The 22,586-nt window shown below is 53.6% G+C and overlaps 1 protein-coding gene across 1 annotated transcript in view; it reads left to right on the top strand.

Moving 5' to 3' along the window:
- The window catches only part of Arhgap35 (Rho GTPase activating protein 35), an 83,170-nt gene extending 61,102 nt beyond the window's left edge, over nucleotides 1–22,068 (top strand). Inside the window, exons 4-7 of the mRNA XM_042700313.1 lie at nucleotides 16,925–17,002; nucleotides 18,216–18,347; nucleotides 20,942–21,047; nucleotides 21,618–22,068. Of these exons, the coding sequence (XP_042556247.1) occupies nucleotides 16,925–17,002; nucleotides 18,216–18,347; nucleotides 20,942–21,047; nucleotides 21,618–21,975 (674 nt within the window). The 3' untranslated portion in view covers nucleotides 21,976–22,068. The remainder of the gene's footprint in view (nucleotides 1–16,924; nucleotides 17,003–18,215; nucleotides 18,348–20,941; nucleotides 21,048–21,617) is intronic.
- Nucleotides 22,069–22,586: the final 518 nt, after the last annotated feature.

The following is a 22,586-nucleotide window of genomic DNA, read 5'->3' as shown; positions in this document are numbered from 1 at the left end:
CAAAAAGCAAAAAAGAATCATGTTTTCTCCCCTCAGAATCTGCCCTTCCTGGGTTTGTGACCTGACTGTGGTTGAAGCGTCTCCCTGCACTTCTTCTTGAGTTTGACCCGCTCATTGCCCTGGCTCTATACCCTGAGGTCACTCTGTGTCAACATGACAGCCAATGGGTAGAAAAGCTCTTGCGTGGACGTGCGGCACTTTTGGGCCGCTGGCAGCCTGTGCTTTATGTGCTAATGAGGCACTAGCTTTTCACTCAGCTCTGGTTACATGGAGGAGGGCATGCCACCACTGCAGCTGCTCTGGGACCTCCCTGAGAGCGGGGGAGGCAGGTGGGGAGACCTCAGAGTGAGTTGAGGGGCGGGGACACCTCACATTTCTGGCTCCAGTGATTTTTTTCCCCCTTCCTCATTCTCATCCATGTGGAAATTGTGGCAGCATGGAGTCACTGTTCCCTTCAAGGGCTCTGAGCTTCTCTAAGAGATAGATAGGGACACCAGCCAGGCTTACCTGGTTCACAGCCAGAAGTAAGCATATTCCTTTCTGTGTGACTGTGTGTGTGTGTGTACTTGTATTTGTATTGTGTGTGCGCACATCTGACAGTACTAGGACTTAAACTCAGGGCCTCATGCTCTTGCTTAGTTTATTTCACTCAAGGCTGGTGCTCTACCACTTCAGCCACACCTCTACATCTGGACTTTACTGGTTAATGGGAGATAAGAGTCTCTTAGACTTTTCCTGCCCTGGCTGGCTTCAAATATCGTCTCAGGCATCTGCATAGCTAGAAATATAGAAGTAAGCCAGCAGTTTTGGTTTGTGATTGTGTGTGCATATGTGTATGCACGTGCGCGCGCGCTGCTCTGAGACTCAGAGCTTTATGCTCTTAGTTGACTTCTTTGCTCATAGCTGATGCTCTACTACTTGAGTCAGGTCTCCAGTTCCTTGGCCAGTGTTTATTGAATATTTTCTTTAAGTAGGCCCCTACTAATTCCAGGCATTATGTTAGACTCATTGTGTTGCTCTCAAGTCCAGGGGTAGATGAGGTAGACATGATCACATTAATGCATAATTAATCAGGCAAAGAGCATTACTGTTAGCTTCAGCTTGCAGCCCTTAAGGGACTGATATGTACCTCAAGACACTTCTCCATCATGGCATTCAACATGCTAAGATAAACTCGTCAGGAGTGCCTCCCACCAGGTTCACTCCAGCGTTACCTCAGTAACATGCACGTGTGTCTCTGGCCTCCTAGCTGTGGCTTTGTGGTGGAGTGTCTTTTAGGACTGGGTGAGGACGGGGACACCAGGGCAGCCCAGGCCACTGTGCAGCAGCCGGGAGGTCACCTGGCTAGGTGCTTCCTGTGGTTCTTTTTCTGCTGTTTCCAGTGGGATAACCCCAGGGCCTCAGCTTCTGGGCTACATAAAGCATCATAAATGAACTTTGGCCCATGGTGCCTGGGGGTCACAGATGCTCCTCATGACGCCTCACAGCCGTACTCCTAGATAAGCTGCTGGGCTCTGCTGGCAGGGTGTGAGTCAGGTAGGGAACACTTCCCTCCCTTGCAACGCTCTCAGTGAATGGCCTGTGCCTGAACATCCAGCTCTGTGGCCTTCCTCCTGATGTGGCTCATTTGTTCACTTAAGTGTGTAGAGTGCCCACTCGAGCCAGGTTTAAATTTCACCCCTAATTGATGAAGCATCTTTAGGGAATGTGCTCGCCATTAGGCCCAAGGCCTTTGGGAGATGGATCTCCTCACCAGACCCCAGGGCAGAATGTAACTCCTTCGCAGCTTGATGCTGCCTACGGAGAGCCAGGTGGGCTCTTGAGCCTGCCCACATTTTGGGCCTTTGGATTCCTTCCAGATGCTCTGTACAGGATGAGCCTCAGGTCCAGCCTTGGCCCTGCTGTGATGCATAACTGTTTAGCCTTGCCATTATGTGGGGCTCATGGAGTCACTGAGATGATCTGGTGTGGCACAGACCCTGTCAGGGTAGCGGGGCTGTGGCTTGGATGCCTCTCTAGGCCCTCGTTTATTGCCAGCATAGAGCCCACAGCCAGAGTATTGCCGAGCCCCCTTACCTCACTGTGGGTAAGGGGAGAAGCTGGGGGCTGAGGAGGCATGGCATTTGACCTCTGATGAGGTCACCCTGCCATTGTGTGGGGTACAGCCTGGCTTAGAGGACTCAGTACTCCCACTCTGCCTTTCTTGCAGACCTTCCTCCCTCTGCTCCTCCTCCTCTCTTACCAGAGGCTGGACCCTCATATTGGTGGGCTAGAGCCACACAGGGGGAATGCGGGGTGGTAGGCAGGAGGCTCATGCGTCCCTCTCTCCTGCCACCCCGACTTGGCAGGTTCCCTACCTAGCAAGGGGAAGAGACATGAGTGAGCTCCCCCACTCCTGCCCTCTGCCCTGTCCACCGCGGAGAGAAGGTAGCTGGGAGGAGGGTACCGCTGAAAGCCAAGATGTCTGGCACCTCATGTCCCCGCCCCCAGAAATGGGAGTATTGAAGGTGTGCTGTTGGAGCCCCTTGGTCAGGGAGCAGTCAGGACCGCTGCCAGGCGCTTGCTGTGGTCATCAGCACACAGCGATGCCGCCCAGCGCGGGACCTTGGGCCCACACTGGCAGAGCAGAAGTGGGGCAGGCCGAGGGGGAATTGAGGCAGCCAGCGTCAGAGGGCTGCACAGGACAGAGTGAATTGGCCCGGGTGAGGAAGATCAACTCGTGCTTTTGTGTCCCGCCTGGCTCTCCTAGCCTTGCTGCTTTGAAATATGAGATGATTGCGTATCAGACCGCTGAATCCCATTTTTCAAACAGAGATGCTCTAAGACTTGGTGATTTCACCCCAGTTTGGGTTCATCCACTTTTGGCTGGAATCCCTGGCTGTTTAAATTCAGTGGCCTCCCAACAGTCTAAAGCAAAAGAACTCACAATTTATCTTTGCACGTCATTGCAGTTTGGTTGAAATGAGACCTTGCTGGTATGTAGTCCGCAGCTCCCGATAAGGAATTACAGTCGGTGTTTGTGTTTGGTGGTGTTTTATGTGCTTCAAAAGCCACAACAGAGAGCTCTTTCTTCTGTGGTGGTTGTCCAGCGTGGCAGACAGCAAGAGAGGGCTTCTGTAGGGCCACAGCCTCAGGAGTGCTCTGCCTCCTGGCGGCCCCCATTGCAGCACATGCTCCCACGGGGTACCCCGAGCCCACAGTGGGAGCCTCCGCAGGCTGCAGCAGAGCAGTGAGTGTGGAGTTGTCGCATCACAGAGAGCAGATGGGGCATGTGATGGAGGAAGCTGGGGAGTCTGAGCTGCCTGCCCCCTGCTGCTATGGCTACCACTGGCAGGGCAGTGGCAGAATGCAGTGAGCAAGCCCAGGGTTAGACCAGGGAGAGGCGGTGGCCATCAGCATGGTGAGGACAGTCAGGGTTTCGGAGACAGAGGCCTGTACGTTCCATGAACTGTGTGTTGTTTGTGCCCTCCCGGGATGGGTTTCAGCCCACACTGCTGGCTAGCCCTTGGAGCCTCTCAGAGCTGTGAACAGTGAACAGCACTAGTTCCCACTTCCTGTGTTTGGGACAGGGAAGTGACAGGTGGCACGCAGACCCCTGGGAGAAACCAGCTGCAGGCAGTGGGGGTCAGGCTCTTTGCCTCAGGCCTGGCTCTTTGCCCCAGCCTCCCTGTGATCTGGGGCAGGTGCCTACTGTGTCTCTACTGAAAGGGAAGGGCAAAAGAGCAACAAAATTGCCATCTTAGGTGTTTTTTTTTTTTGGTCGGTCATGGGGCTTGAACTCTGGGCCTGGGTGCTGTCCCTCAGTTCTTTAGCTCAAAGCTAGCATTCTACCACTTGAGCCACGGCGCTACTTCCATTTTTCTGGTGGTTAATTGGAGATAAAAGTCTCGCGGGGACTTTCCTGCCCGGGCTGGCTTTGAACCATGATCCTTGATCTCAGCCTCCTGAGTAGCTAGGATTACAAGCATGAGCCACCAGCACTCAGCTGTCATCTATGCTTTTTTTTGGTGCCAGTACTGGGTTTGAACTCAGAATCAGTGTTTCTCAAATGCTTACAAACTGTGAAACCTAAGATGACAATTAGAGTGCAGTGGGGCACACTTGTAATCCCAGCTACTCAGGAGGAAATGAGTATGAGCCTCAAAAATCAAAACAAACCAGCAAGCCTGGTGGCATATGCCTGCAATCTCAGCACAAGCAGTGGAGGCAGGAGGACCTGGAGAGTTCCAGGTCAGCCTAGCCTATACAACAAGAGATACACACTCTTCCCCCCGCCCCCCCCCCCCCCAGTCCCACAAAAGCAGATGTGATTGAGCCAGAGGCATAGCTCCAATGATGAGAACAGCAGCTGTGCATGGAAAAAGCCAAGTGAGAGGCCTTGAGCTGGAAGTAGGTCCCTTCGCACTTGATAGATAGGGCCTTGGTGTTGCTCTATATCTAATCACCTTTGCAGTAGCCTCAGGCTCTAATAATGCTGTAAAGATAGCTCAGCGCTTTTAGCCTTGGAGGCAGCAGAGCTGGCTCATTTAGAGCACCTGCTTCACATGTTCCTTCCCCAGCACCAAAACCCCACCAGACAAACAGAAGACATAAAGGTGATTGGCAGCCTTGCTTGCTGTCCAGCTAGGAGGTAGGTTTCTATTTTGTCTAGGTCCTCGCAGACCCCCTTCACAGTGGCTCCCCAGCTTTTTGAGTCAGTGGACATTTTGGCCAGTGGCCCTTAGCATTTAAGGATGACAAGGCTGACAGATCATTTTTCTGCCAAACAAAGACAGAAGGGGTTTTAGTTGTTGTTGTTTTTTTTAAGTAAAGCTATCTTTCATGGTTCCATGAAATAGAGAATATTTTATTAACTCAGCAGTGGGAGAGGTAATATCAGAATACAACCAGCCTGTGTTAATATTTTTATGTCAGCATTTGGTACAAAACACAGGACATGCCAGGCACTGGTAGCTTACGACTGTAATCCTAGCTACTTAGGAGGCTGAGATCTGAGGATCATGGTTCAAAGCCAGCCTGGTCTGGAAAGTCCATGAGATTCTTTTTTTTTTTTTTTTTTTTGTCAGTCATGGGGCTTGAACTCTGCGTTTGGGCGATGTCCCTGAGCTCTTCAGCTCAAGGCAAGCGCTCTACCGCTTGAACCACAGCACCTCTTCCAGTTTTCTAGTGGTTTATTGGAGATAAGAGTCTCACAGACTTTGCTGCCCGGGCTGGCTTTGAACCGTGATCCTCAGATCTCAGCCTCCTGTGTAGCTAGGATTACAGGCGTGAGCCACTGGTGCCTGGCTCCATGAGACTCTTATCTCCAATTAACCACCAGAAAACCAGAAGTGGCATTGTGGCTCAAGTGGTAGAACGCTAGCCTTGAGCTGAAGAACTGAGGGACAATGCCCAGGCCCAGAGTTCAAACCCCATGACTGACAAAAAAGAAAAAAACACAGGACATGGTTTGTTTTCTACTCCAGCCTCCTTAAGCTAGCTACTTCAGTATCATTCTGCTATTGCTCATGTATGAGTCTAGAGAAGGTCTTTTATTCTGCTATTTTTTTTGCGGGGGGGGGGGGGGTGGTCCGGTCGTGGGACCTGAACTCTGGGCCTGGGTCCTGTCCCTCAACTCTTCAGCTCAAGGCTAGTGCTCTACCACTTGAGCCACAGCGCCACTTCGGCTTTTTTTTCTTTTTGCTTATGTGGTGCTGAGGAATCGAACCCAGGGCCTCATGCATGCAAGGCAAGCGCTCTACCACTGAGCCACCTTCCCAGCCCAATTCTGCTATTTTAAAACTAAGTACAGTCCTTTAACATAAATAAATTTGGTGATCTGAGAATGTCTCTTCCTTCTGTTTTGCCTGCGGAGGAGAGCTTCTGATGACCACACTGGCTGGACATCTACAGATTTGGGTCACTTAAAGGTAACCTGATCTGCACGGGTATGGCTGCCGGATACACAGGGATGTTCTCAGCCCTTTCCATTAGCCTTAGCTGTTTATTCCTTTCTGTGATTTTATTAGTGTTCACTCAGGTCTCTGCCCCCAGCTGCCATCTTCTGCATGTAGGTAACTGCTGGGAAACTTGACACGCTCAGTGACCTGCACAAAGGAGAAGGGGCCTTCAGCTAGGAGACCCTTGACACTGGTCCCCTGGCTTCTTTAGGTCACACAGGAGAAATTCACAGCTTTCATTCTATACTTTAGAAATATTAGAGAGTTTTTTTTTTTTTTTTGGTCTGTCATGGGGCTTGAACTCTGGGTCTGGGTGCTCTCCCTCAGCTCTTCAGCTCAAGGCTAGCACTCTAACACTTGAGCCACAGTGCCACTTCCAGTTCTTTGGTAGTTCATTGGAGATAAGGGTCTCATGGACTTTCCTGCCCCAGCTGGCTTTGAACCGTGGTCCTCAGATCTCAGCCTCCTAAGTAGCTAAGATTACAGGCGTGAGCGACCAGTGCCCTGGGAGAGTCCTTTTATTTGTTTATTGGCAGTAGTAGAGTTTGAACTCAGCCACAGCCTCCAACCATTTTTTGCTTTGTTTTTTAAGGTGGGGTCTCATGTTTTTGTTAGGGCCAGCCTCGGACCCAGATTCTCCTGCCTATGCCTGTCATGTAGCTGGGGCTACAGGTGATCACCACCATGCCTGGCATACTGACTATGGTAAAGGTCTTGCTAACTTTCTGCCTAGTCTGGCTCTCAACTTTGATCCTCCCTAACTGCCTTCCCATTGCTAGAATTACAGGCTAGAATTAAACCATGTCTGGCATTCAAAGTGGTTTTTGAGACAACTCCTGATCCTCTTGCCTCAACCTCTCCAGAGTTGGGACTATAGGTATGCACCACCATGCCCAAACTCTGTTTGGAATTCTTCAGTGGCTCTCCATCACTCCAGGTTAGCCTTATCTAACTTAGGTTACAGAGCACAACTTCCAGCAGTTCCACAACTCCATTGATTGCTCACCTGCTGAGTCTTTCCTTTTGGTTCCATTTCCGAAGTCCCTCCCAGATCCCTCTCTGAGCTCCCATCTGAATCAGAACCCTTTCCCCATGGTCTGTTTTGCCCTGTGCCTTGGTCTGTGAGCCCTTACCTTCCTGGACCCTAGCTTGTCTGAGATCTAAGCTCCCTAAGGCAGGGTCTTCACCACTGTCTCCTCCAAATGGAGTGCACCGGGCTCCAGTGAGCGCTTATGAATGATGCCAGAGGATGAGCAGTTGTGTAAAGAGAGGGAGGACCGTGGTTTACTCTGCTGTTTGGCGCATGGTTGGAAATGCCACCTGGTGGGTACAGGGTGGGTTGTCCATGTGGGGCAGCCTGTGAGTCTTCTGCACTGGAGGGGTTGAGGGAAGCTTAGTGTACCCTTGTAGGACCTGTCAACAAAGCATCTTTCCCAGGAGGGAAGATCTGGAGAGGTCGATGCCTGGTGTTGGACACTAATTGATGATGCACAGCTTTTCCTGCAATTAGCCTACCGAAAGTGCCACCCGAGTATTAAATGGAAATGGCTACTGAGTGCTTGGAAAAAGTAATCGGCAAGTATTTTCAGCTTTGTCATTGTGCTGCCTGGGCAGCCTCCCCACCACTGTTGGTGAGCTCTGGTTTGCCTCATCCAGTTGGGCAAGGTTCTTTTTTTTATGTTCCTCGTGGGGCCTGAACTCTGGGCCTGGGTGCTCGCTGTCCCTCAGCTCTTCAGCTCAAGGCTAGCGCTCTACCTCTTGGGCCACAATGCCACTTCCAGTTTTCTGAGTGGTTTATTGGAGATAAGAGTCTCACAGACTTTTCCTACCTGGGCTGGCTTTGAACCGTGATCATCAGATCTCAGCCTCCTAAGCAGGTAGGATTACAGGTGTGAGTCACCGGCGCCTGGCTTGGGCAAGGTTCTTGATTTCCCCCTGGCATGTCACGCATAAGTGGCACTCTTGGGAGAGCACTAGCACATCTTTCCTTCTCCAGGTCTCCTCTCCTTGATGGAAGTCATTTCCTTGTAGGGCTGTATGCAGGTTAAGGGGTCATGTGTCTAAGCACTGATGCAAAGCTCACCTGCCAGGTCCAAGCTCAGGGGTCCTGCAGTCAGCGACCCTTCAAGGAAAATGGGGGCAGAAGAGAAAACAGAGCCTTGGATTCCAACCCAGAGTCTTTGCCCTCTTGGTCTCTGGTCACTGGGACAGGTCAGGTAAGACCCTGATGTGTCATGGAGAAGTAGGATCAGGCCAGAGAATCTGGACCCTGCTGCTCAGAGCTTCCCCTCCCCCCCTCCTCACCCCACAGCTCCTGACAGTCTTAGTGACCACCGCAGGCGAAGGGCCCAGCTCCACAAGACCGCCTTCACTTGAGACGCCTGCCTTCTGGTTACCAAGCAGACGGCAGCTTGCCCACTGTCAGGCACAGACTCCCTACCAGTCGTTAAAGAACTCAGGAAAGCACTGCCCTTCACTTACCATGACCAGTTGACTGTCAAGGATCCAGCTTAGGATAGCCATGTGGAAGGGATGCACCAGGCAAGGGATGGGGGAGGGGGAGATGTGGAGTTTCAATGCACCCGGAACATGCCACCCTCCCGGCCCTTGAAAGTTCTGCAAGCACTGTGGTTTGGGGGGTTTCTGTTATGTGGGCATGATGGGTTACCTCAGTGCATGAGTACCCAAAGATGCTGCAGGCACCAGAAGAGGTACAGATGTGAAGTTCCTGTTGTGCCACACTGCCTATCGCTCCCTCCCCACAAAGCTCCGAACTTAAGACCTTACAAGTAGGTCAGACCCAAAGCTTAGCGATGCATCAGGAAGGCCCTGCCCAGGACTGTGGGGGCCTCAGCTCAGTGAGAAGCTGCTGTTTAGTTATTTATTTACTTTTTGTATGTGTCAGGCTTCTTCACTGAGCACCTTCACAGTTTATTAGCTGGTCTCCCACAAGCTGGAAGACAGTATTAATCTCGAAAGTAGTACTAATCTTTTTTACAAGAGGAAGCAGAGCTCCAGGAGACCTTTGGGCAGAGAAGCTCACAGCGCTTGGGTGAACAGAGCCCACTCTCCAGCCGCCTTCTGTGCTTCATGCTGATGGCTATGAGCGTTATACCTCACCCACGTTCATCATGGCCACTGGGCAGAGCATGGGGAAAGAGAGCAGGCCAGACTGTTCATGTACTTGGGTTGGTCATTCAGCAGCCAGAAGGGCTGGCTGTGGAGTGTCCCTGAAAGGGCAGCTCCATACAGCTGTGGCTGCAGTCAGTAAGGGGCAGCTCAGACACAGTGTGGTGGTTGCCTTATTTATGTTCCTTTGAGTAGTGGTGGTGTGAGATTTATCAGGTGCACAGTTTCCATATGGTGTCATTTTTATTTAAAGAGTGACTCTGAAGCCGGGTGCCAGTGGCTCATACCTATAATCATAACTACCCAGGAGGCTGAGATGTAAAGATTGTAGTTCAAAGCCTACCCATGCAGAAAAGTCCCCATGACATTTTATCTCCAATTAACCACTCAAAAAATGGAAGTGGAGCTGTGGCTCAGAGTGGTAGAGTGCTAGCCTTGAGGAAAAGAGCTCAAGGACAGTGCTGGCCCTGTGTCCAAGCTTCACGACTGACAAAAATAAAAATAAAAAAGAGTGAATCTGTGCAGCTTAATCTTCCCTTTTCTAATTCTAGGTTTATTGAGAAGTTGTCTATGTGATCCTGATAGCTTTAAAACAAAGCTCCCCCACACACACACCTTTTTTGGTCACCTCCCAGGACCCCATTCCTCACTACCCTCCTGTTTTTGTGTTGCTCGTAAGTGAAGCACAAGATTTTTGTATTCCACAAATTCCTCACTGCCACACAGGCCAGCAGCCAGCTCGCTAGCTCTTGGCTGTTCCAGATAAGCAGTTCGTTTAGCCTTGCTCACGGATTTCCTCAGGACCCAGCGCCCTGCCTGGTCAGAACAGCAGGCCCTGGCACACTGCCTGGAGAGCCCGGCAGCCAGAGAGAAGTCAAGCGTGGCTCACGGAGTCATTTTGCCTCCATCCAAGACAGAAATAGTCTGGGTGGCAGCCCAAGTCCCTGGCAGCTTCGACAGGCCTGCCCCGCCTGGCCATTCCCAAGCTCTGCCCCCTCTGTGGTGGGAGGAAGCAAAATGTCACCAATCACAGCCCAAGTCCCCAAGAAGGAGCACTTTTCATCGTCAGAAGCTTAGAAGTTGAAAAGCTGGCAGGAAGGCCAGGCCCTTTCCCTGCACTCTAGGAAAAAAATACAAACATCAACATGTGGCCTCGGAGCTCCTGTCAGCAGGCTCACGCCTGCCTGTCCCCACCCAGCCTCACCTCCTCAGAGCACTGTCCACTTCCGGCCCTGAGCACGCAGAGTGCAGACAGAGGCAGTGGCCTGTCCTGTGGCCATGGCCCGGGTCCCAAGGAGCAGCACCTGTTCTCAGCATGGACCCTCCAGGCCCATGGGGGATGGCACAGCCCTGGCTCCCGCCCAGTGTGTGCACCTGCCTATCTGCCCCTCACACTCCACCCCATGTCACCTTACTCTGCCAGGGACCACTTCCTGGAACAAGAGGTACAGGAGGTACAGGTTGGAAGAGTGGATCCGGACTGCCCAGACTTCACTACCAGCCTGCTGCACAGTGGGGAGGGTGGTGCCCTACAGGACAGGGTGGCTGGGAGGCCTCGAGGAGGGTGAGTGTGTGCCGACCTGGACCAGAGGATCAGCCCTTCGTGAATGTGGGCAGTGGAAGCAGCGCTGTCTGGCAGGAAGCCTCAGTTACTGTGGGAGTCTTGCTCCTCTGCTAAAGCCTGGAGGTCAGCAGGGGCAACAGCCTGCAGGGAGGCCAGAGGCTCTGTGCACTGTGAGGAGAAACTGGGCGGGGCCATGTGGCCCGCTGGAGCTCCTGAGGCCACATGTTGACATGGTTGTACTTTTTCTAGAGTGCAGGGAAGTGGGGGTGGCAGCTTTTCAACTTCTAAGCTTCTATGAAAAGTGCTCCTGTGACTAGTGACATTTTGCTTCCTGTCACGGGCCCTGGGAACCTTCTGCCATCGTAGAAGCTTGAAGGCATCTATGTGCACCCTCGGGGCCTTTCCACCCCGGCAGCGATGGTGGCGGAGGTGGGATGCTCTGGCCCAGGGGCTGGCAGCCTTCTATTTTGTGGGTAGCTAGAAGCCCCTCAGTGTTGCACTGACATCACCCCATGCCACTCGTCTTGTGTAGGTGTTCTGGCCCAGGGTACTCCACGCTCTGGCAGGACTGGTGCCCAGCTGACCTGTTCTACAGAGCACAGTCCTCCAACCTGGCTGTGGTCACATGCAGTGCCCACTTCAGGCTGCTCTGCAGTTCTCCTTACAGTGCATGTTCTCCCAAGTCATGACAGCGAGTCCATGTCTGGCTCATGCTTAGCTCAGGACAGGGTCCAGAAGCCCTGTCTCAAGAGTTCATGGCAGCTCAACCAGATGCCAGACACCTCACACCTGGTGCAAGGTTTTCCCCCACTTCCCTCCAGATGTCCCCCCCCACCTACCCCACCCCCTCTCTCCACCCCCTACCCCCCCCCCCCCCCCACAGCGGAGATTATGTCATGGCACTGGGAAGTTGTGCTAACACCTAGTCAGAGCATTAGTGGCATTCTATCCTGGCGTTGACAGAATTGAGTCCTGGTTGAGTACCAGGGAAGACAGCTGACAGGCACAGGAGTAGCCCAGCCGTCCTAGCATTCGGGGAAAATGAGAGCCAGAAAGTCCCAGACACAGTCCTTCTGAGGGAGGAAAGACAGAGGGGAGCCCCACTTCCACAGTGAAGCCTGCTTGCTGTCTGAGGTGCTAAAGGTGAAGGAAACAGGAAGCTGATGTGGGGGAGCACTCCCAACTCCTAGCCAGCTTGGCTAAAATGGCTAAAAATGCCATTTACCTGACAGAGGCACTGGGCAGTCCGCAGCCGAGTCAGTATTTCTAAGGCAGTGTGCCTTATGCCTATGGTGCCATGCTTCCCAGCTTCTGGGCACATGTGTTCACAATCCCACATTTTTCAGAAGTGCGGCAGGTACCCCAGAAGCCAGAGCTGGGATTGGAACCGAGGGACCCTGGTGCCACAGCTGTCTGTAGATGAGCTTGTTGGGGCCGAGCTCTCAGAGCTTCTCTGTGCCTACAGGCAGGCAGGCACAGGCTGCACTCACAGCCGCTTTCCCTCCATCATTGGTTGCTTCCCTCCCATGTCTGGGGGTAGAGACGGGCCTTAGGATCGAAGCCCATGTCTCCTGGCAGCACACATCAGAACTGTGCCCTGTGTGCCTGCTGTCGCTAGATGACTAGGCTGATGGCCGAGACCTCACCAGATACACACTGCCACCCTGAGGGGAGCCTGCTGCGGCCCTGCCCCAAGAAAGGAATGAATGCAGGCCTCCAAATGCTGATTTGAGGGTAACCCTCCTTCCCTCGCACCCTCCATCTCCATTGAGGGGAGGGCCGGTGCTGAACATGGTTGCAGTTATGTTAACCCTGTCTGGGCTGTGCCAGGGCACTGGCATTGCCAGTTCCTTTTTTTTTTTTTTAAACCAAAGTGCTGAGTTTTTCTATCTAAGTATAGAAAGTGAGAAATAAGCAAGTCCAAGTTTGTCTTGGAGGAAGTACCAGTTCATTGCTAGAAAGGCGGCTCCAGGGGACCTAGGACTGGGGTGAGTGGCAGCAAGGCTGACATGGCCGCCATGGAAGAAAGGAGCAGGAGAAAAGTCCAGAAGAGCGGGAGATTCTTGTCCCCACTTGGTTGCTATACTCCTGTGGGCACTCACCCTGCTACTGGCAACTCGGGGCAGAAGTAGGCCAACCTGCGAGGCTCAGTGCATGCCTAGGGAGCCCCCGCCTGCTGATGTGACCAGAGTTGTTCTGAGGGGTGTCAAGCCTGAATGCTCTGTGAAGGGTGACGCGCCAGGCGGACACTTGGGAAGTGGCACTGAGAGACCCATGGCCCCTTTGCTCTGGCCTGCACGCAGAACTCGAGCTCTTTCACCACAGTCACACGTGGCCTTGGTGAAGAGAGTAAAGTAGCTGGGTGTCAGTAGCTCACACCTATAATCCTAGCTTCCCTGAAGGCTGAGATCTGAGGATTACAGTTTGAAGCCAACCCAGGCAAAAAAGAAGTCCATGAGACACTCATCTCCAATTACCTGAAAACCAGAAGTGGCACTGTGGCTCAAATTGGTAGATCCCTTACCTTGAGCCCAAAAGCTTAGGTAAAGCACCCAGGCCCTGAGTTCAAGCCTCATGACCACCACCAACAACAACCAAAAGAGTAAATTACTCTTTTGTTTCTGTGTGAGTGCGTGGCACATGTATGCGAGCATCCATGTGTGTACTTGAACACAGCATTTTCACTCACAGTTTGTACTCTGCCACTTGAGCTACGCCTTCGGTATCTGCTCTGCCTAATGTATTACCCCTGGTTTTGTTGTCTTGTAGAATTTGGGAACCTTAGAGGTCCCACAGTAGTTCCCCAAGAATGTGTTAGAAATGCAGTTTTGGGGGCTCCCCTAGCATCCAGACCCCAGCGCCTCCACCTGACTGATGGAGAACTGGCGATGTAGTTCTCTGATGAGAGAAGAAAGAGCATGTGTTGTAGAGTCAGGTTCAATGACGTTTGTATAACTCGCCCTCTGCCATGTGCTCACTGCTTTCCCTGTTGACCTCGGCATTCTCATCTGTTGTGCTGGCTCTCAAGGATCTGTTGGGAGAAGTGGTGTGGAAGTGCGTGCAAGGCACGCGTCACCTGCTGTGGGCCTCCTACCCAGTGAGCGCCCAGCCACAGGTTTGTTGGCATGACTCTTGTTTGAGCCGTCCTCTCAGACCAGATACAGCATCCCAGCCTCTGTGCACTGCCTGACAGCTGGGCTAATAGTTATCTTACAAATTGACAGCGAGCGTATTTGTTAGAGCTCTGTTCCCTATAGCTGCTGATAGAGACTGTCTGATACAGCGCTGGTTCACATACTTGAAAACACTGACCTTGGCCACTTAGGGCTTTTTTCTCATTCTGTTCCCAAAGATGAGCTTCAAGTAGAAGATGCTTGAAACCGTGTTTCAAAGAAAGCAGACAGGCCTGGGCCCAGGGTAGGCTTTAGTGGAGTGAACCTTTGGGGTCTCATGGACAGGGCTGCTGCCTGCAACAGCTTGTAAGGGAAGCCCACTTTGTGAGGGCCCTGCTTTCTGCTGGTGGGGTATTTCTCTGGTGTGTGGGTACCTGAGGTCTGCTTCAGGCCCCCATCTCTTTCCCTGACTGGCTGCGGTCCTGGCCAGCTGCCTTGTTCTGGCCAGCATCCGGGTTCTCACCAGGACCAAGTGCATGAAGCTTCCATGGTGCTGTGCGCTCTGCTCTCTGTTTCTGTTTGTTTTTCATTGATGTCTAAGTGGTAGTTGGGATCAATTGTACGAGCTAAGCTAATGATACCTTTCCTAAATGATGCCATGGTCTTGGGTACGACAGTGGCAGGATTGCTATTTTAACATGAGATTTTGTAAAATAAACACCCCCGGCTTACAGGAAATGCTAAGGTGATGATTAATGGTGCTCTAGAGCTGCCCTGGTGCTTTCCCAGGCTTCCATTTTGGTGGTGAGCCCTGTGGTGCGGTCTCCACTGCCCACACCTGACCACCCCATGTAGCAAGCTGCGGCCTGCGCCCAGGGCAGGGGACCAGCAGCCTCTCAAGACTGCGCCTGCTCTCACAGGGGCTCAGGCCTACCAGAAAATGATGCATGCCCAGCCTGGCGGGACTGGGGGAGGGTAGAGGGCCTAGGAGCGGTGACTTAGTCCTGGCCCTTTGTGCCGTCATCTTTCCTTAGGGAGGCTCTCATATTGACAGAAGGGACGAGCACTTAGAACAGAGTTGTTGTTTCAGACTAGGAGGTGAAAACCTAAAAGCTGCTGACATGCCCAGGGCTTGTCACGACGCGGCGAGCCTGTGTGTCCGCCCCGGTGCCTCGCTTGAGCTACGAGATCAAAAGTTGGAACCTGTCTCTGGGGAAACAGGCCAGGGTAAATACTGGTGCAGGGGATGCTAGCGGGTGCTGCGTGAGAGTCCTCGGGACTGGGGTGGGGAGGGGTGCGGGGGTGCGGCGCAAGGACACCCCATGGTTCTGCTGTAATGTTTTCAATTCACCTTCCAACATTCTGGGCCCTGGAAGAATGCAGGCTTTGATGTGATCTGATGGCGGCCTCTCCCAGAGGTGGCTGACATGAGCCTAATGGATGGCAGGCCCCGTTCTCCCAGTACGGGCAGCAGAAGGAGCTCGTCTACTTCACTGTTGTGTTGCTGTCTTGGTGGCCACACTAGACTTTCCTTTCTAAGAATGGGAGGATGGGCTCAGCCAGTGCCCCAGTCCACACTAAGCCAAATAGCATGTCCTCTGTGGAGTGGGGTCAGTCTTTCCTCTGATACTTCAGATTCTGTCATTTAAGCCACAGATTTTGCTATTGAACTTCATGGGCCTCAGGAGCCTGACAACAGATACATGCTGTCTTAAAAAAAAAAAAAAAGTAACAAGGGGTTGGAGGTGTGGTTCAGTTGGTACAGCACTAGCCAGTGAATGAAAGCATCAGGTATGGAGTTTAGAAGTCCCTGTCGGAGACCTTAAAAAAAAAAAAAAAAAAAGTAACAAGTATTTGTTACTCTTTCAAGCAGAGTGAGAAAAGCACCCTGTGGGAAAACTAAAGCACTTGAACAGCAAATCCACACAGTAAGAGAGAGACAGGTACTTCCAAGAATCTATGGCTGGGGGCATGGCGCAAGGAGTAGTTACTGTCCAGGCCCAAAGTTCAAATCCTAGTACTGACAAAAGTTCAAATGAAGTCCAACAGTGAAACTGAGAGCTGGCAGAGCACTTCCCTAAGAGTACCTGAGATCCATCTCCAGCACTGCAAAAAAAATAAAAAATAAGAGGAAATATAATTGAAGAATATTTCTAACAGTGAAAACTTGAGACACCCTGAAGGAGGATAGTGTTGCTTATAGAGTTACTGTATGTGTTAGTGTCTTTAAAATCATGTTCTGTAATACTCGTTTTGTTTTGTTTTTGACTTGCTGGCTATGACATTCTCCCCCACGGAGCCCAGCCTGGCCCCAGAGCCATTACAGGGTGTGAGGGCATTTGGTGTCCAGAATAAGCTTACAGTAACTTTGTAATGAAAATGGAGTGTTCAAATAAAGTAAAGAAATTTTCAAGAGAAAACCAAAATGTGGCTCAAAGTTATCTTCAGCTTCCATACTGTGTATCTGTTTTGTCGTTGTTGTTTTTTGGTCCATCATGGGGCTTATACTCAGGGTCTGGGTACAGTCTCTGGGGTCTTTTTTTTTTTTTGGGTCCAGTCGTGGCCTGAACTCTGGACCTGAGCGCTGTCCCTCAGCTCTTCAGCTCAAGGCTACCGCTCTACCATTTGAGCCACAGCGCCATTTCTGGCTTTTTCTGTGTATGTGCTACTGCGGAATCGAACCCAGGGCTTCATGCATGGTAGGCAAGCACTCTACCAATAAGCCACATTCCCAGCCCCCTAGTGTGTATTTTTTTATGTGTGTGCTGGTACTGGGCTTGAATTCAGGACCTCTTGATCTGGCTTGGCTTTTTGGCTCAAGGCTACTACTCGAACCACAGCTCCACTTCTGGCCTTTTATGGTTAATTGGAGATGAGAGACTCAGGTTTTGCTGCCCAGGCTGACTTCGAACCATGATCCTCAGATCTCAGCCTCCTAATTTGCTAGAATTAACACATTTAGCCACCAGCACCAGGTTTGTATTTTAATTTTTGTGAAAAAGCAAGTAAAAAATAAAGCACATGGAAGAAGACTAAAGCTGGTGAAAACTCAAGGAGAATGCTAGCCTCGCCCTGCTCCTGTCCCCCAGTGGGCGCCCTCAGGCTCCTGGTGCCCCCGTCCTGGTGTCCAGGCCTGGTGATCTCCAGTTCACAGGACCTGCTCTGTTCTTCCTCCTCAGGACTGAGCACAGAAGGCATCTACCGGGTCAGCGGGAACAAGTCAGAGATGGAGAGTCTGCAGAGACAGTTTGATCAAGGTAAGGCTAGAGCCAGTTGAAGTGATGCCATAGCTAGACTGCCAGGTGGGAGTCCTGCCACCCATCCAGAACCAAAGCAAGAGAGGTGCTGGCTTCGTGACTTAAGAGACCCTGTGTGGCCCCAGGTGGCTGTGCCTCCTGGTCACACTGCCAAAGGAGCGGAGCAGGCCTTGTCAGCCTACCATCCCTGCCAATGCTGTCAGCATGAGCAACCTCGTGGAAGGGGTGCGATCCTCAGCTGGGCAGGGACAGTTAGGAGTTAATGATCTATTTTGCAGGTCCAGGGAATGTTGTCCATTATGGCTACCCTTCTCCCCCCTCCCCCCCGCCCCCATGGCCTCCTATGAGAGCCACCCAGGCCATAGGAGAACTGAGCTCAGCAGCCTCCCTCCTCCACCCGCTGGGGCTTCTGCAGGCAGAGGGAGGGAGGCAGGTGGGGGCACAGAGGCCTGAGAGGCGCCACCAGAGCAGCTCGCAAGCCTGGTCAGGCTTAGCTAGCCCATGGATGCTTTGGGGATGCACTGTGCGGGCACACATTGCCTTGCTGGCTGTCGGGTGCCTGTGAGAATGCCTCCCTAGGTGACTTGGTCAAGTGCACAGCACCGAGGAGGGTGGTTTCCCACACCAAGACAGCCTGCTCATGGTGTCATCGGTGGGACCTCCTTTCTCATAGTCTATCATTGACCTAAACTGCTTAGGGGCACTCAGGGTCTCAACAGCTGATAGCCCCAAAGTGAACCCCGGTCACAGCCCCTGATCAGCAGTTTCTGCAGAATCAGGAATGCAGCAGGGCTGAGAGAGAAGTGAGAGGAAGGAGTCAGTGCTACAGCCAGGGGGCCAGAGGGGGGGACACGAATGATTTCTCCCACTGTCAGGACAAGGACGGGGATGGGCAGCATGTGGTGGCAGGGCTCATTTCCTGTGAGCCAGTAGGAAGCGCGCCCACCTTTCAGGAAAGCTCCCTTGCTGGCTGGCAGGAAAGGAAGTTCGGAAAAGCCTGCCACACATCATAGCCATAAGGAATGCTGGTACTGTTGGTGAACCTTGGAGGTCTAGTAGCAGCATCCAAGGATGCCACCTCCTATAATACCCACCCATACTGAGGCCAACCCTGGGCAGTGCCCAGATCTCGAACTTGGTCCGGCTTCTCCAAGCCTTCTGTTTTCCTGCGGCTTCTGCTGGTTTCCATTGGTGTGACCTCACTTCATTTCAGACCACAACCTGGACTTGGCAGAGAAAGACTTCACCGTGAACACTGTGGCTGGGGCCATGAAGAGCTTCTTCTCAGAGCTGCCGGACCCCCTGGTGCCGTACAGCATGCAGATTGACCTGGTGGAGGCGCACAGTGAGTACCCGCAGCAGGGACCAGCGGGATTGCCCCCGGGCTCCAGTCAGGAGCAGGCACTTGCTAGACTGACACACTGTCATTTGAGACATGCCTCAAGCCCTGATTTTTGCTGGTTATTATGGGTCTCACAAACTTTTCAGGCTGGCCTTGAGCCACAGTCCTGTTCTTAGCCTCCAGAGTCAGTCTAATTGATTACAGTATGAGCCACACTTGTAATTCCTCTCTTGCACCTACCTTTTGGAGCTAAGAGATGAGATTTGTCAGGGGCTGCTGCAGGCATGGCTTCTCTGAGCCCACCATCCACAGATGGATGCTGTCTCATAGGAAAGCACTCTGTAGTCCCTACTCCCAGCCCAAGCTTGCTATCGGGTACCAGTTAGAGGAGGGAAGGCATGCGGTGCTGTACGGTATGTACACGTACACACACACACACACACACACTGCATACACACATTGCATGTGCAATTGTGTGGGCCTACGGGAGGCTCCATTCCTCTTGACCTGGCGCCATCTAGAGGCATGTGGAAGCCCAGCACCCGGTGGCGTGCCATTGTTTCTGCAGGACCAGCTGACACAGCACCTTTTTGTTTGGAGAAGGGCAGGAGAGGGGTGCAGCGATAGGGGACCCACTGCCCTTCCTACAGCGCTTCCGCTTCCACGGCGGCTTCCACTCTCAGGAGGTGGCTGCACAGTGCCACTTCAGCAGCCTGGGAAGGGCGGAGGCTGGCAGTTTCCTCTCCCATTGTGTGCTCGCGTGCTGAGACTCCTCGGGCTCTGAACCCGGCAGAAGGCAGAGCCCAGCAGAAGGCGGAGAAGGAGAGGGGCTCCCCGCTGGGCACCGCAGAGTGAGGGCACTCAGCCCAGCCAGACACAGCCAGTGAAAAAGTTGCTGTCAGGGGATGCCTTGCCCTGAGGTAGCCAAGTACCAGGCTGCCTGGGTTTCCATGGCAACATCAGCTGGACCAGCTCTTGATACCTGAGAGTGGCTGTGCCTGTGTGTTGAGGCTTGGACCTGGTTTGAAGTGCCATCATGGTCCAGGTCGCTGTCTTATTGTTCTGTTAGTGCCAGACATTCACAATATTGAGCATGGTTCCAAATGTGCCACAAAGTAGAGCTCCAGAAGCGAGTGGCAGCCGTGCACGGCCTAGGCACAACTGTGTGGTGTGCTCGAGACCTCCTTCCACCCGGGATTGCTGTCATGGCCCATCCTTCCTGCCCATCACCCGCCTGATGGCCAGCTTCTCAGCCAGGACCCTTGCACTGAGGTTCAGGGTGATGCAGCGTGTGTGAGAAGTCACCCCTGTGTGAAAGCCCCTGCCTTGTGCACAAAGCCTGGATCCAGCCCCAGTAGCATGGGAGGAAGAGAAGAGGACAGGCAGGTAGCAGCAGAGTTGGCCTAGTGTTGAGGCTGCAGTTGGGACAGCTGTGCCACTCCCTCCTCACACTTCGCCTGCCGCAGCGGGCGGGTGAATGGTGATGGTAATCAGAGCAGGCTCCGCAAGGGACCGCCGCAAGGAAGAAAGCCAGGAAACACCCATCCTTGCTGTTTGTCCGAGAGGAAGGGGAAAGGGCGCCTGCAGACAGCAGCCTGGCCACCCTGTTTCCTGCCTCAGGGAGGAGGCTGAGCCCTGGCTCTTCTGTGAAGGTGCCACCCCCACTAGCGCCTGATGAAAGCAGAGACTGGTGCCCGCTGGGATCCGGAGGGGCACACTGCTGTGGGGGTTGCTCTGTAAAGCCTGCCAGGAGGGCTGGGGAGAAAGCATATACCCTCCAGAGCAAGTCCCAGGATCAAGACTAAGGACGCTGTAGCTCACCTTAGCTCCTATGTCCATCTCTGCATGTGGCACCAATGCACCCTTACCTGTCTGCATGACAAGGACACCGACCCAGGGGTCACTCGCCCTGGGCCTTGACCCAACGGCCTCCCTCCTGCTGTCCTTGCTCCCTGCCATGACCCTATAGGCCTGTCAGCTGCTGCAGGGGTGGCGACCAGGAGACCGTGGCCGCCTTCCTGGCACATGGTGGGGATGGAGTGAGCACCCAGGAGGCTGAGGCGTGTGCATACATGTGTCCATGGGACAGGAGGGCACCTGTGGCTCTCCTTATGGCATGAGTAGGCAGCAGCACTCACCATCTGGTTAGGAAGCCGTGTCAACGCGGCTTGCCTGTCTCCAAGGGCAACCGAAGGAAGGAAAAAATGGTGTTCTTCGTGGTGGAGTCCATGGCTGTGGGGGGGGCTCGGGGGCCAGGCACACCCCTACCCTCCACAGGGGCCCTGGGCACAGAGGAGACCTGGCCACCAAGCCTATGCCATGCTGGGTGTGCAGGCCACAGGTGCAAGAGTCCTCGGGGGCCTACAACAGCATGGAGCCCGGGGGCTGCCAGCTGCTAAACTGCCACGTCTGCTCTCCAGGCTCTGCCACAGACCTTTTTTGGGGGAAGGGGGGGTGGGAGGGATTAAAGGTTATAATTTAGACAGATACCAAATCTTCAGCAGCACTGAGGTTTGAACTTGGTTTCCCACTTGATAGGCAAGTAGTCTTTCACTTGAGACACATCTCCAACCCAATCTTTGCTTTTCTCTCTTCAGAAATCAATGACCGGGAACAGAAGTTACATGCCCTCAAGGAGGTACTGAAGAAATTCCCAAAGGAAAACCATGAAGTCTTCAAATATGTCATCTCGCACCTGAACAAGTAGGTTCCAGGGCTTTCTGGCTTGTTACTCCTCCTCTGAAAACTGACAGTGGAGTGAGGCCTCCGTCCTCAGCTCCAGTGGGGCCTGCATGATAGCCATCTTGAGCCAGGGCATGCCAGGGTATGTCTGTAATCCTAGCTACCCAGGAGGCTGAGAGAGAGAGAGAGACACACACACACACACACACCCATGCTGTATCCAGACACACACACACACACCCATGCTGTATCCAGACACACACACACACACACACACACACACACACACACACACCCATGCTGTATCCAGAAATCTGCCTGGAAGCAGAAGTCCTCAGAGCCTCTCCTGTACCCCCTTTCCCCAGACGGTGAGCAGGAGACAGGAAAAGCTTTAGCTGAGAGACCACATTACTAGTACCAGGAAGACAGGTCACCAGCTCCACACATGGTCACCTGCAGTTGGTTTGGTGGCACAGTAGCCAGTCTAGCAAGTCCCTAAGGTGGTCCCATCATCCCTAAGAGTTTGTAGAGTTGAAGGGGGGGAGGAGTACCTGCAGGGTGGGGCTTTGACGTGCTATGGTGTCGCTGCAGGGTCAGCCACAACAACAAGGTGAACCTCATGACCAGTGAGAACCTGTCCATCTGCTTCTGGCCCACCTTGATGAGGCCTGACTTCAGCACCATGGACGCGCTCACGGCCACGCGCACCTACCAGACAATCATCGAACTCTTCATCCAGCAGTGCCCCTTCTTCTTCTACAATCGGCCCATCAGCGAGCCCCCAGGCGCCGTGCCCAGCTCCCCCTCAGCCATGGCTGCCACGGTCCCCTTCCTCACCTCCACACCGGTCCCCAGTCAGCCTTCCCCTCCCCAGTCACCTCCCCCCACCCCCCAGTCCCCCTTGCAGCCGCTGCTCCCCTCCCAGCTTCAGGCCGAGCACACGCTGTGAGCCGCCGTGCCGGGTCGCAGGAGAGTCCGTCTTGGTGTTGGCATTGGGCCTTGAGCAAAAGCAGGTGCCCTGGGGCAGGCACAGCGAGGGTCCCACCCCCCACACCTTCGCCGTGGCCCACTCAGGCTGGGCTGCTAGCCCTGTCCGGGCCTGGAACCACGTGGAGGACTGGACTGGCCAGGCAGCAACCCCGCGGCCCTCCGTGGGCCCGCGCCGGCCTCCGCCCCTGCATGTACAGAGCCCACCACTGGAACCACACGGCCTGCGCCCCGGGCCCCGAGGGCCACACCCTGTCCCCCCCGAGCGCCCCATAGGACGCGCAGTGCTGTAGGGGCACCCCAAGGTACAGGCTGGGGCAGATGGGGCGCTGTGCCCTGCGGCGCCCCTCCAGGAACACTGAAGAACAGTGGGACACCCTCCCGGAAGTAGGAAGAAAACGACAGACCTCAAGATTCCACTCCCGCCTCTGCTGTGCAGGAGGCCCACGGCCGTGCGAGCCGGCTGGGTGCCCACGCAACACGGTTAGGGAGCGCCGCGCATGCGCCTGGGGTGGGAGGTGGGCAGCGGGGCCAGGGCCGGGGCGCGGGGGCCTCCAGGTCACGCGTGCCTGG

Source organism: Dipodomys spectabilis, unplaced genomic scaffold (assembly GCF_019054845.1).
Source record: "Dipodomys spectabilis isolate Male_0828 unplaced genomic scaffold, ASM1905484v1 ptg000266l, whole genome shotgun sequence".
Lineage (NCBI taxonomy): Eukaryota > Metazoa > Chordata > Mammalia > Rodentia > Heteromyidae > Dipodomys > Dipodomys spectabilis.
This window is presented reverse-complemented; position numbering and strand designations above follow the sequence as displayed.